This window comes from Poecilia formosa, unplaced genomic scaffold, assembly GCF_000485575.1.
Source record: "Poecilia formosa unplaced genomic scaffold, Poecilia_formosa-5.1.2 Scaffold225, whole genome shotgun sequence".
Lineage (NCBI taxonomy): Eukaryota > Metazoa > Chordata > Actinopteri > Cyprinodontiformes > Poeciliidae > Poecilia > Poecilia formosa.
Window position 1 is genome coordinate 54,229 of NW_006800164.1, and position 13,627 is coordinate 67,855.

The 13,627-nt window shown below is 38.2% G+C and overlaps 1 protein-coding gene across 1 annotated transcript in view; it reads right to left on the reverse strand.

Moving 5' to 3' along the window:
• The window catches only part of LOC103149404 (inactive dipeptidyl peptidase 10-like), a 36,808-nt gene extending 29,032 nt beyond the window's left edge, over positions 1-7,776 (reverse strand). The window contains exons 1-3 of the mRNA XM_007568541.2: positions 7,516-7,776; positions 1,046-1,160; positions 859-954 (exon numbers count right to left, since the gene is read on the reverse strand). Coding sequence (XP_007568603.1) covers positions 859-954; positions 1,046-1,160; positions 7,516-7,761 — 457 coding nt within the window. The 5' untranslated portion in view covers positions 7,762-7,776. The remainder of the gene's footprint in view (positions 1-858; positions 955-1,045; positions 1,161-7,515) is intronic.
• Between the last annotated feature and the right edge of the window lie 5,851 nt (positions 7,777-13,627).

The window sequence follows — 13,627 nt, forward strand, 5'->3', positions numbered from 1 at the left end:
TCAATTTTCTGCAAATTTCATTCACTTTAGTCCCAAGAACTGGCGATATTTCTATTACAAATGTACGCAAAACTTTGTCAGTATTCCACGAATGTCAAAAAAAGCAAAAATTTTGCAGTTGTGGTGTTTCCATTCAATAAGAAACACAACTGAATTCACGCGTGAATACGTTTGTTCACGTCATCATCCTCCAACCACTTCCTGTCGCCATCGTCATTGTGGTTTGCGCCAGCAGCAACATCCAGTTGTTGATCATGAGACTTGTGCGATTAGAAAAAAGTGTTACCATTGCGGTTTTGCAAAATAAAACAATTAAAACACGGCTAAAAATAAACACCTCATCTTAGCACCAAAAAACGAGAGTTTTGTGGGAATTGGTGTGTTTCCTTTAAGTGAATTTATGTTTGAAATGTCAAATTTCACAACTATATTGTCTATAGAGATGAAGCTACTAACTAGCTCTTATTGAAGTTTGAGAACCTCAAAAAGTCGTAGATTCCAAGACAGAACCAATAATTACAGATATTTGCCATAATAAGTTTATTTTACACGTTTACACTTAATTGTGAAATTAACAGCAACATAACTTTCTGGTTTAAACTTGTAATTCTGTTGTTAATATTAAAATTTGAGGCTTTTAAATAAATACTTCAATTATGTAGAGATAAAATCTCCAAGGTAATTTGGAACAAAGGAAAAAAAAAATTTTAAAAGGCAAAATTGACTTAAAAACACAGGAAGTCCAAAGTCTGCATCTGGAAAAAGCGAGACAAACTACAGGAAGGTCCATCAGAACCACAATCAGGGCTGAACATTTTAATTCCAATTTTCAGAGTTGGCTTGAAGCCTAAAACTCACCACTGATCCACCGGGCTTCCGGGTCGTGAATCTGGAACTCGGGTTTGAACAGATCTGCCACGGTCAGCTTGGACTTGCTGCTTTCTGGAGGCTCAGCTGGGAGAAAAATAAAACGCTGTGTTTCAGCTTTATGTAAAAACACTTAACTGCTGACCAGGCAATCTGAATAAGATGAATTTTAACGTACTGGGTGTGAGGACGACTACGGACAAGGTGATGAGCGAGCAGACCACCACTATGACCAGGAGAGAGATGGCGATGCCCTTCCAGTTCCTCTGTGGGGGGCTGACGTCCACAAACTCCTGCAAACCCAGTAAAAAAAACAAAAACAAATAAAAATCAACAGAAAACTAATCTTTATATTAATGGCATCAAAACCCCAACGGTCAGAAACATCCATCTGTCTGGTTATGAGAGTTTTCTTCATTTTCGGTTTATTATACCTGAAGAGCTGTTGTGTTTAAATATCACCCTGTGAATAAATGAGTTATTTTATATAATTTACGAAAAAAAAAAAACAACTTCCAGATGGAAGACCGGGTATTGCTTTGGAACCATTAAACCACAAGATAAAAGCAAATGCTGCGTAATCATCATGTCTAGACAAAAGATTGTCTACAGAAAGAGCTGGTTTTTTTTCTTTTCTTGCTTTAAATTATATAACCTAAGATTTTGAATGAATGCTTTCAACTCTTATTTGAAGAAAAAAAGCCGTAGCAATCTTCCACAAGGAAGATTTAACCTGCAGTCACAACTTCTAAAAGGAAAAAAAAAGAAAGAAAAATGGACAAAAGGATACAGGCTTTCAGTTTAACCTCACATTCTGAAGCGGAAACTGAGCGAAGACGTGAGGTCAGGCGCGTTTGGCAGGGGGCCGTAACCGGCACCTGACACACGGATGCCGAGGAAGGAAGGGAAGTTTGTTATGCTTGAAAGTATGTAGCTGTCTTATGGCAAAATGTTAAGTATTAACTACTAGTGGACTCTTAGGTTTGTTTCAGGAACATCAAGAAAACTGCAGCACATTTTTAATTATTGTTTTCCCTCCAAAGGGAAAAAAAATAGTGTCAAAATAGTCTGGAAGAGATATAATGGTGGTAAAATGAAAGGAATTCTCAAAAGTATAAAATAACAAATACAAATTCATCAAAATTGGTAATAAAGATGCAAAATGTCCAAATGCTTCCAGGTTTCATCAGGAAATAAAGATGAACATTTCTCTGTCTGGATCAACGTCAAAGAAATGCCACACAGCAAATCCACACAAACGACTGACCCTGGTGGTCGAGCACGGTGCTGGAGGGATCATGATGTGGGCTGAGCACTTTGTTGTAAATGAGTCGGCCGTGAACTCCTCTATTTATCAATCGCAGATTCAAATGTGACCCAAAAGCGTTCTCCGTTAACCGTGATGAAAATACATTCAGCTGTTTTACCTCTTCTAAATATGTCCCATTCCATACAATAAACAGATCTCGTCCAGTCGACTGCACACCCAGTTAAATTAGCTTCACAATGAAAAGGAAGAAGTGAGGTTAGACCACAGCTGGCCGCCGCTCCAGCCACAGACTGCTCCAGGCCACCATTTCAGTACAAACAGCAGCTAAAGCGACGTCGGTTCTCAATTATCTTTTTTTTTTTTTATTATTCCCATGCGCCCCAAGATATTTTTTTTAATTGAAATACTATGGAGAATCTAATCGTATTTATATGTACAAACCCTCTGTACGAGTCTCTGCCACCAGTATTCTGCATTTAGTCACCTGATTATTTGATGACTTCCAACTTCAGATCTTTAACTCGATTTGTAACATTTAAGACTGCTCAAAAAATGATTCACTAGGACGTGCATAGTCAGTCAGGTTTGACTGAGGTCCGAAATGCGTATCAAACGATCCAAACCAATTCAAAATCCTGTTGACCTCCTCGCCTGTGATGGCGCTGCAGCAAGAACTGCTGACGGAAATGACACGAAAACATCCAAAGACGACTTCCTTAACAAAATGGAAACAAAAAAACAATGGAGTTGCCATTTTTCTTTTCTCCATCCGTTCTCCTCCGTCAGCTTTATACTCCAGTGTACCTGTGTGTCGAAGAGGCCACCTGTTGATTAGTTTGAGCACTGCTGCCACTGATTGTGACTGGAGGCTTGTTTATCAGTCAAGCATGAACACAGACACTAATACTTAAAAGTCCGACCATCCTACCAACACTCCACTATTTGAGAAGTACTAATGTAAGGGGGGAAAATCTGAGAAAAAGGATGGAAATTGATGTCTAAAGTGGTTATTCGATGACGGATATGCTCATGCATTAAGAGTGATTATGTTGTTGAGAGCAGAAGAGTCTCTCTTCCCCATGCTGAGGGTAATTGAGGCTCTTCTAACAGCGCTTGGTGTTGCGACAATACAACATCCCAGTAATTGTTTTTTTGCCTTTTATTTCCATCTCCAAGAGCCTGGAGTCACAGCTGTAAACATGAATACTAGCTATTTTATTTAACATGTCAGGAAATACGGCGTTTTACGACCAAAAACAGGAATCCTGGTGGGTGTTACAGGTGTTACTCATGCGCGTGCAATTTGAGGCAAAGGTGGGAGTTCAATTGATGAAAGTGCTTTTTTTTAAAAAACAGTGGTCATTTTTTTAGGCATCTGTTTTCTGCACTCAAGATACATATTTATTTTTAGTCATTTTTGTTTTTGTGGAAAACATATCTGAGTGGTGAATCTGTTGTTTTGTAGTTGAAAATAATGCTTTTAAACACTGAAAATGGAAAAGTGAGGCACAATTCTGAGGGTTCCCCCCCTCAACCCCCCAAGACAGCTGGTTCTGTATTACAGGCAGAAATCCTAAGAGTGAGAAAATTTCACAGCCTCAGGGCAGAAAGAATAAGGCACACTGCCTTAAAAAGAGGAAATGCAGGACCAAAAAAAACTAAGTAGCAGAGAGTCTGACATCTGCAATGACCTTTACGGGCAACTGATATGACATTGGTATTTCTGAGTATTTTAAGGTGTGTAACAGAACGCAAAGAGATCCACAATGTCATTCATGGGTACCTGAGTAAGTTTGGACAGTTGTAATGGTTTTTCACTGTCATTCAGTCTGACTCTGATTAAGGTCAGTTTGTCTCAGCAAAGGTAAATTCAGGAATAATAACAAATGTTCTATTCTGTTCTTAACATTCAGATATTTACACACATTTCCTTGGCTTTTGGTTGTTTCTCATCCACCTTGTCGCCAATTTGGCGGTATGTTTAGGATCAACATCCATATATTGGTTTTTTTCCTCATAACGCCATCTGTTGCTGCAACCTCCACACTTCACAGCTGGGATGCTCTCCTTTCATATACACAATGTGTTTAAGGTGTTGGAATATTTATCTGTAGCTGCATTTCCATTCACAGCTACAGATATAAATTCACTCGAAGGAAATATGGCAATTTTGAAAAAACTCTTTTGTCTATAAAACGTTTTGCCGCTACGATGAGGTGAGTTTTTTTAGTGGTATAGAAATAGTTTTACCTCACAAAACTGCAAAGGAAGCACTTGTTTCTTATCACATAAGTCACATGATCAATAACCCGATGTTGTCACTGCCGGAAACCACGAAGAAGAAGAAAAAAACAGGAAGTTGTTGGAGGATCATGACGCGGCTAGTTTTTTATGATTTATTGTGTCAACAAACATATTCACATATTTTATTCATGTTCATTCAATGGGGGTACCGCAATTGCAAAATTTGACATTAGTACAATATTTACAAAGTTTTACTCAGATTTGTAGCGGAAACACAGCCAGTGAGAATTACAAGGAGTATTAAAGTTTAGAATCTTTCACAATATCACTAAAATTATCACTTAGTCATTTTTGACGTAGTAAAAAACAATTTGTTTTCAGTGAAACATTGAATGAAACATTTTCAACATTGATGTAGCTCTTTTTGTTTCCAATCAAAGTACACCAGCAGAATCCACATCGTGAGGATAACGAGGCACAGAGCAATCCGTATCACACGCGCAGCTGCCGAGGCGCACAGCGTTTAATCAATGAAGCAAAAGGAAGTGATTCCTACCGACACACTCGGCAGTCGGTGGAGTTTTTCTGGACACACTCGCTGAGCAGTCATCGACTCCTCTGTAAGCATTAATTCAACACCTCGGAGCTAATTCCCGCCGCGCCCCCTGTGCGCGCCATCAGACACGGTCCGCTGCAAAAGCGTCCTCGTTGGCCTCAAATCGGCGGAAAGCAAAGCAGACGAGGAAGGCAAGTGTGCGTGTCGGTGTTTTGGGGTGACTGCCGTGTGTGTGAGGACACAAAAACACAGCGAAGATTTAAACCTCACCTCAAGATTGGATGATAGGAAGCTGGAAACGGACAGAGATGTTCCTAACTGGACATAGACTACAGAATAAATCAGCCATGGATGTCTAGCTTAACAAAGCAGAGTGGCAGATTATTATCATAGTAACTGTGATGACTAAAAGCAAATGTAATGCAGATTGATGCTGCAAGCAGGGCCAGTCAAAACATTACCGTGGCCCTGAGCAGAATTTGTTCTGGGGCCACCACTTCCTGTAAACATGGTGCTGTATAGTGACCAAATATCTCTACTTCATTTCGACATTAATCTAGAAAGAAAACATTTTGTTTCTAATGAAACCCCAAGTTTCATTTTGACATTTAACATCTTTATTACTAAGTTTGATGAATTTCTGTTTTATTATTTTATACACTTAATAGATTATTTTCTTAGTTTTGCCACCATTATGTCTCTTCTTGACAATTTTGACGAGCAAGTTAAAAGTGCTATTATTGGAAGAAACTGTATTTTCCTGTTGATGACCAAGTTAAAAAAAAAATTATGGTTATCTAGAATTTTGTTAGAATTTCCTAAATAAAAGCTGCACTTTAAATCCAACAATTTAACCAGGTTAAATGTTCAGGTTTAACGATACTGCTACAAACTAGTAACTGGCTCCAGTTAGTTTCAAAATAAAAGCTATTTCTTAAACTGACAACAACCTCTCATTAGAGATTCAGAATTTACATGTGTTAACTATGAAAAATTTCAAAATAAAAACTTCCACTTCACTCACAAGCCTATATCTATTATCTATTAAAACAAAAAACTATTGGGTTTAAGTTTAAGAACCAAAGCTATGAATCAGAAGTGAGACAATCACTAGTTAGAGGTCTGAAATACAAGTTGTTGCTCAAAACTAACAACCAGAGTTTCTGTTGAGTTTCAACAGCAACCACAGTTGCTGTTGAGTGCCCCCTGCTGGTCTAGAGGACCTAACATTTAACTGTAATAAAAGTGTAAGGAATAAGTATAGTAAAAGGTAATTCATTTCAAAATTAGTTTTTTTTTCCCCATTAGAACAGCACAACTAATACAAAACATTTCAAGTTTGAGGAAAACAAAATGTGGAAACTTATAACTGTTTTATAAATCTAAAGATTGGGCAGTGATTAAAAAAATACTAATTAACTCATAATGTTCTCTGTAGTTTCACTGAGTCAGTCTTTCAAAAATAAAAAATAATTTTTTTTTTTTTAAAACCCAGCAGCCCTCTCACCAAAACTGAACAAATGTTGACTTGGAGGACAGAACTAAAACTCAATATTTGCTTTTGGAATAAAAGGCAGAAAGACATTTGGCAAAACAAGTGGGAAGAAGGTATGTAAAAGCATTTTGTATTTACGTATTATACTGTCACATTCCTAAAATAATGACCTAAGTCGTTATTTCTCAAAAGGAATTTTTTAAAAAATTTGCTTTAATCATTCTATGGCAATAAGAAGGGGGTAATTTGTTGATTTATGCATTTACTTAGGCCATTACTTTATTCATAATTATGTACATATATTAAAAAGGATGCATAATTTTCCCTCCACTTCCAAATCATGTAAGTACCTGTCTGTGTACTTATAAAAGAATGATACAATACGCTGAAATTGAGCACAAAGTCACATAAATGAATTTTCAAAGGTTTAAAGTCGTGAACAAACACAACCAGGAGCTAAACGGAAGCTTTAGTCAATGAACAATTAAGGAAGAAACGCCTCAAAGATCAACTGTAGTAAACTGACAGTCACAATTATACCAAACAGTAACACCAAGAAAATACCTCTTTTTTCTCCTGCCTGTCTAGAATAACTCAATTTTTCTTTTCTCTTTTCTGTTTTTTTTGGAACCTGTTGAAGACACCGTTGACAGCATATTCCTAAAATCTCATTCTGGTTGAGCTTGAAGAAGGCTGATAGCTGTGTGCTGACAGACTTTAAGGCTTTGCAGCTGCAGACAGATCTTCCTGTGAGATAGAAAACGACCGGGTGTGATGCAGCAGCTGCAGCTTTCACCTGGGATTTTAAGACTGTCAATATCCAATCCCAACTCCACTCGTACAAGTGGAGAACACTCTTTCTAACAGCATGGTGTTGCATATTAAAACTCTACATATAAAGAATACGCGTTTTTTTTTTTTTTCTCTCATTTTCAAATATGCAGTGATTTATAAACATGTAGAATGCTCATAAATAATCTAACTGACCCGATAGTGTTGCTGTATCAGTGCTCTAAGGTGACTGCTGTAACGCCTGTCTGAACGTGATTTTCATAAAAATAAAGCGGGTATTAGTGGGTCTACCTCGTCCTGTTGAGAGTCCTTCGGCTTTTTCCTGACCGGATCTTTAGACGCTGTCATTTCTCCCGCTGCTTCTGTCTCAATCCGCAGCCTCAATTCAGCCGTTCTCCCGGTGATAATAACATCCAGAGACCCCGTTGGAGGATTATTAAACAGCGGGGCGTCAAGCTCTTGCTCTGCAACAGCGACTACATCCGGTTTGAGCTTCACAATAAAAGTTGTGGAAGACGCGCGAGTGACCGCCCGCATCTTGCGGTCATTTTTTTTTTAATACGAAGCACTGCCTGAAACCAGCGACATAAGTTATCGCAAAATACAACCAACAAGTACATCTGGTTACGGTTTCAAAGTAAAATCAAAATTATATCGGCGGAAATGTGAAAATATTTGAAATATTTGAGGCGCTTCGAAACCAGCAGCGTTAGACAGCCAGAGCTTGAATTTTAGTTAAAGAGCATTATTTGTTTAAATGAGAAAGCTTTCTCATTACAACGACATGCAAAACACTTTAAAACAAGAAAACTGAGATTTTAAAAACTCATAACATTTTTATCATTTAAACCAAACTAATAAAATGAGGGTAGCAACAGTGAAACTGAATGGAGAGAATCAACGAGCCCTTTCATTCCTTTTTAAGTCGTGGCCTATCTGTGATGTTTTATCGCGTTTAAAACGAGAAATTTTTATCGTCATAATGAATTATAAGCTCCTCATTAACATGAAACGAAATATAAAACTAATCTCGTTACGGGAAACTTTCTCGCATTAACGAGTGCAAGGGGCAAACATACTGTCGCTCATACGGATAAGAGCGACCGTATGTTTTCTACGCTCCCTCACCCTTACGTACCTTCCTTTTGGGCGGGGGGGTGAGATTTATGTTTCACCTGAATAATAATATGTAGTTGCGCCCCTGTCTAAAATGATTATCAGATGATAAATAGTTAATACAATGACTGAGAAAGAAACCAGTCATTACCGAAATGATTTAAGATTCACCTTAATATTTCTCTGCGTAAGTTCTTTTCATAGACAGCAATATAACACAATTTAAAACTAACAACCAATGTTACATTATACAGTATATGAAATCAATACTCAATGCTTATTGAGTATTGATTTCAGGGACTATTGTTGATCAAAAAGGATGATCTTGGAATTGGAATACTTGAAAACCAACAAAAAACCACCAGTTCAATTTAAACTACTAACCTTCGTTCATCACAGCTGTTTTTTCTCTACCACTCAGACAGTCCTCTGGTATATTTGTTTGTAATCAACATTTTTGATAACTATAACATCCCCACAGAGAACTGCAGTGAGTCTGTGGGACGACTTGTTATTTTTACCTCACGTCACGTCGCTATTTCTACTGTATCACTTCAGGGACCAGGAATCCTTCTGTGATATCTGCCGGTAAAGCATCTCATCTTCTAAATGATGGGATTACATCTCTGCATGTCACCGGAGAAGGAACGGGTCCAAGACTCCATCCGAAATCCCCCTGGACGACAATAAGGCAAGACTGTGCAGCAGATCAGTGACCAGCTGGTCTTTACAGCTGCCAAGTGGCTGAATGCAAATAGATAGGTGTCACAGAGAACGCCCTGAAGGAAGAACGCAGACTCTTCCCCAACACCCCATCTAAAAATAACGATTATAGCACGAGGGAGGGAAATGGAAAACCAGACAAATGAAGATGGGGGAGTCAATGGAGAACACAAACTATCCTGAGGGGGTTTTCTGTATCTGACAAGAAAATGACGTATTTCAGCTTCCGATGCCAACATGTACAAACATTTTTTTAATTTTAGGATTCCACACAGTGCACCATGAATTTATAGGCAGAAGGATTTACATAACCCACTTCACGTCCTTCTATTACCTTTGAAACTTATTTTTAGATCAGTCAAAAGAATCTTTCATACAGAAGGTATCCTAAGTCAATAATATCCTAATATTCAATATTTTTATGACCTTGCCTGTTGTGATCAAATGAAGTCTTCTTTGGCCTATGAAGACCTGCCGCTTATGTGAACAATCTTATTTTGATCTGTGGATAAAACCCAAAACCCAACCAGTAAGGTTATTCTACTCTCCCGTTGTGCAGCCTGATGATTGATCGAGTTGCACAAAGTAAACGTAGTTCAGTGTCTGCTCTCATTCACAAGCATACTTATCCTTATTAAATATGTGTCACAATATTGAGTGTCTTTTACACACATCAGACAGTCTCTACTGGAAATTAAATCTAGCAGGTTCAGTTTTTCCAGGCATGACCGATCATGACGGGGACGTTCCATCGATTAGCTGATGTCAAGGCCAGGTTTGGTTGTCAGACGAGGTATGAAAGAGTGATAAAAGGATGAAGAGTTTTGGACAGCAGGAGTAATTAATCCATCCAAACAGAACGATTTAGAGCGTTGTTGTCTAACTTCAGACAGAGAAGGACCTTTAAAACTTAAAGACTGACTTTACTAATCTAGAATTGCAAACGATAAACTATAGAAGTCTTCACGGGCAGGAACTTGAACCGACAACCTTCTTGCAAACAGTGCTGCCCGCACTTGTAAATAGTTGTTGCCAACATCTGATCTTAGTCGGCAAAGCAAAACAATATTAAGTCAGAATTTTTGTTCACATACAAATTTCACTTATGCGAGTACTTCTGTTGTGGAAAATGTTTCTGCTTTTGTAAAACGAGCTCATTGAAAATAAGTTTCTGCCTCTTTCTTAAAACAGAATACTCCAGTAGAGACTCACGCCACACCGATCTCATGACTAACAATTGCCTTGAGTGAAAAGAAACCACATTCTCTAAACAACTCGGTTATAAATATGAGTGCTTGAGGTCGGTCTGGCAGAACAGCTCCATATTCAGAATCTCATTGCTCTCGCTTTCAGGAATTCCCAATAAAGTGTTTGAAATGGTCATGCTTTGATAATTTTCTTATTTTGAAGTTGCCTGGTCTGTTTTTTTTTTTCATAACACTTCCCACTTGAAAAAAAATCTCTTACCAGTCTGAATTTTGTTTACTAGCGAAGGAATTCACCTCTCTATTCACACAGCCCAAACTTCACAACCAATGCATGAGTACCATCTTGGCGTCTATCAGTTTTGTGTTGCCCACCATTATGCTAGAAATTGAACAGTGTGAGCCACCAACAAACATGCCACTAATGACACAAGCAGGCCAAAAAAACAGGAAGATAAGGGAATGAGAGCAGGATAAAATAGCTAGCTTAAACTTTAACCTGAGCGGTTGTGGCGCTACGCCCAAGAAGACCGCGGCAAATGTCACGGTCAGACACTGGGGAATTGATGAGGGTGTCCCATCAACTCTAAGTTCCCGAAACCACGGGGGGAAATACAACTTGTCAAATCGCATACGGTAAAAGCTAACACGTTAGAAATAGATGGTTGACAAACTACTTTATCGCCACCTACTGGACTAGGAGTGTAAATTTGCTCAAAAGTTTTCTCAACATGAATGCTTCCATTGGAAGTAACCTTTTTCTGCAACTCAGATGAGTCTGGAAATCGAATGAGCAGCATAGTCAGATGAAGAGGGAGAATGTAAAGACGCTTCAAAAAATTCAAGAGAAAGAAAGCAAACAGTAACAGAAAATGAAGGTGATAGAAAAAGAAAAAAAGAAAGAAAAAAGTGTAGGAGGAAGATATCCTCAAAGCTTATGTTGGACTTTCTTCCCTTCGTCATTAAATATTCAACAGACGGAATAAGAAACCAGATGGAAATGATCTCTATCTCTCTTTCAATGACCTTTCGTGGTGATTTGGAAGTTCACCGCATCCCAAAGGCATCCGATCCCCCAGCAGCCGTCGCACCAAAGGCTTTACTTTCGCATCTTTACTTCAGCTGTTATCATGAAGCTCTGTGTAGTTTATCAGCGCTACATGTTGCTTTTCTTATTAATAATGAACAACTTAAGAGCTTTATAGCCTCCTGATTTGAAACCTTTAAACCTTCTGTGCCTGTTTTCCTTACAATCTGGACTTTCAAGAAAGAGCTAAGAAACATCAATGACATACATAAGATAGAAACACAGAACTTAAAGGAGCTGCTGTCTAATCAAAGCTGATGTACACCTGGGCATGAGGTGAAGGCAATTAACCTGCTGTCTGGGTGGAAACCCACAGGGCTCTGGTCTTGGGCCAGCTGAGTACTGTTTTTGTGATAAGGAAGCAGGTTAATTAACTCAAAAGATTCTTGACCTTCCGGTCCTTTTCTGAGGATGTGAAGACTTTGCTGGCTACTGAGGGGTTTGCTTTAATTTATTTGAAAAATGGGGTGGGGGGAGCTTAGTTGTTTAAGCACAAAATATTATAAGCGTAGGAAGTTTATAAAGAGTCCTAAAATATATTTCACATTTGTGACTCTTTTTTTTTAGCTTTTCTTTGGTTAAGATGCACCTAAAAGACCCCCGAAAGTCTTATTTCTGTGTAAAGCGTCAATAAATGTATAAGATTTAAAATGCATGAAAGTTGATTTTGAATATTTTAGGTAATTCACATAATTGTGCAGGCATGCGCTGGCATTTTTTTCCAAGTTGCAGTCAGAAACTTCATTATATCTTAGTGGGATTGTATCGCTTGGCCAACGCAAAGTAGATTTTATAATTTATAGATTGTGTAATCTTCCTCTAAAAGTATTCATACCTATTTTAAAGCTTCTTTGTTCCAACTCAAATGAAAATTACACACCATGAGGGCGAGTGTAGCTCAAAACAGAAATGAGGTGCATTTATATTTTAATTTATGCACAGAGATGACACAATATTTACTGCTCAAATTTGGTTAAAATATATATATTTTCCTTTTCAGAACATCATGAAAAGCCTACATAAAAAATTGTTTCCTTTCTCTTCTATAGACAGTTGAGCTTTTTGTGTATTTTGTTTATTTACAATTTAAACCATCAAAAAATAATTTTTTACAGTTTCTCTCATTGATTAACTGAAGCAAAATTTCAAATTTTGCCAGTGATGGAATAAATAGCTGCTATTTGGGTGATGAAGCGGAACCTTAACCTTGGAAAAAGTGGGTCAGTGTTGATTTATTGACCCATTAACTGGTCTGATGCTCTGCTCGGCTAATCACCGAGGGAGACAATTAACTGAAGGGAAAATCATCTGCAATTTTCACATTCAAACAAAGACTCCTTCCTTCAATATCCAGCTCTAACTGCAGGAGTCTTCTTTTTTTTTTTGTATCCATATTACAGATACAAATATCACAACTACTGGCAAAAAGCTCAGTCAAATTCCAAATCCTAGATTCAAATTTCAGGCGTAAAGAATGAGGGGAGAAAATAGGGAAATACAAGTTTTTTTTTTTTCTTAGTCTTATTTTAGTGAAAACCACTCAAACTGAAATATGAACCACTATCATTCTTGCATCACAAATGGCAGGTAACAAAAATTGCTTCCAACCAATGATGCTTTACAGAGAAACCACTTAAAACCTTTGCACTTATTACTTGGTTAATGATGATTAATAAAATGAATAAATATTAGTGTTTGTAGATTTTTCCCCTACCCTTTCCCTTCTTGCCTGCCATCCTTGTACTTGTCCTACCTCTTACCTTGTGTCCTTCCTTCCTGATGTCCACCCTCCTTTCTTGTGTCCTACCAACCTTCCTTTCCATCCTTCAGTGTTCCTTCCCTCATTTCCTTCCTCTTTGTGTCCTAAGATTCTCCGCTCGTATCTCAAACAAACACAGCCTGACACACTTTGAGTCCCACAGGAAACTGCTTCAGCTTTTTCAAGCTTCCCGTCTCCCTGGACGTAGTAAGTCCTGCTGGGAATTTCCAACCCAAAGGAGTCCATTCTCGACATGTTTGTTGAATTCAAAACCAACAACGCTTAATAGACTAGAGTCGATGTGTACAATATGTTGTAAGCACGCACAATGCCTTAAGTGAAACAGTAGAGCCACCCTAAAATCTCACCTCTATGAACCTGAGCTCTTGATCCATGGTTTATCCTGAAATCCAGGCAGATCACCGCCTCCTGCCACCTGATTCCACGTAACTTTGCCCAAAAGTGCTTGGCGTTCTTTCCACTTAGGTCCAACCGAAGACGGACTTTTGACTT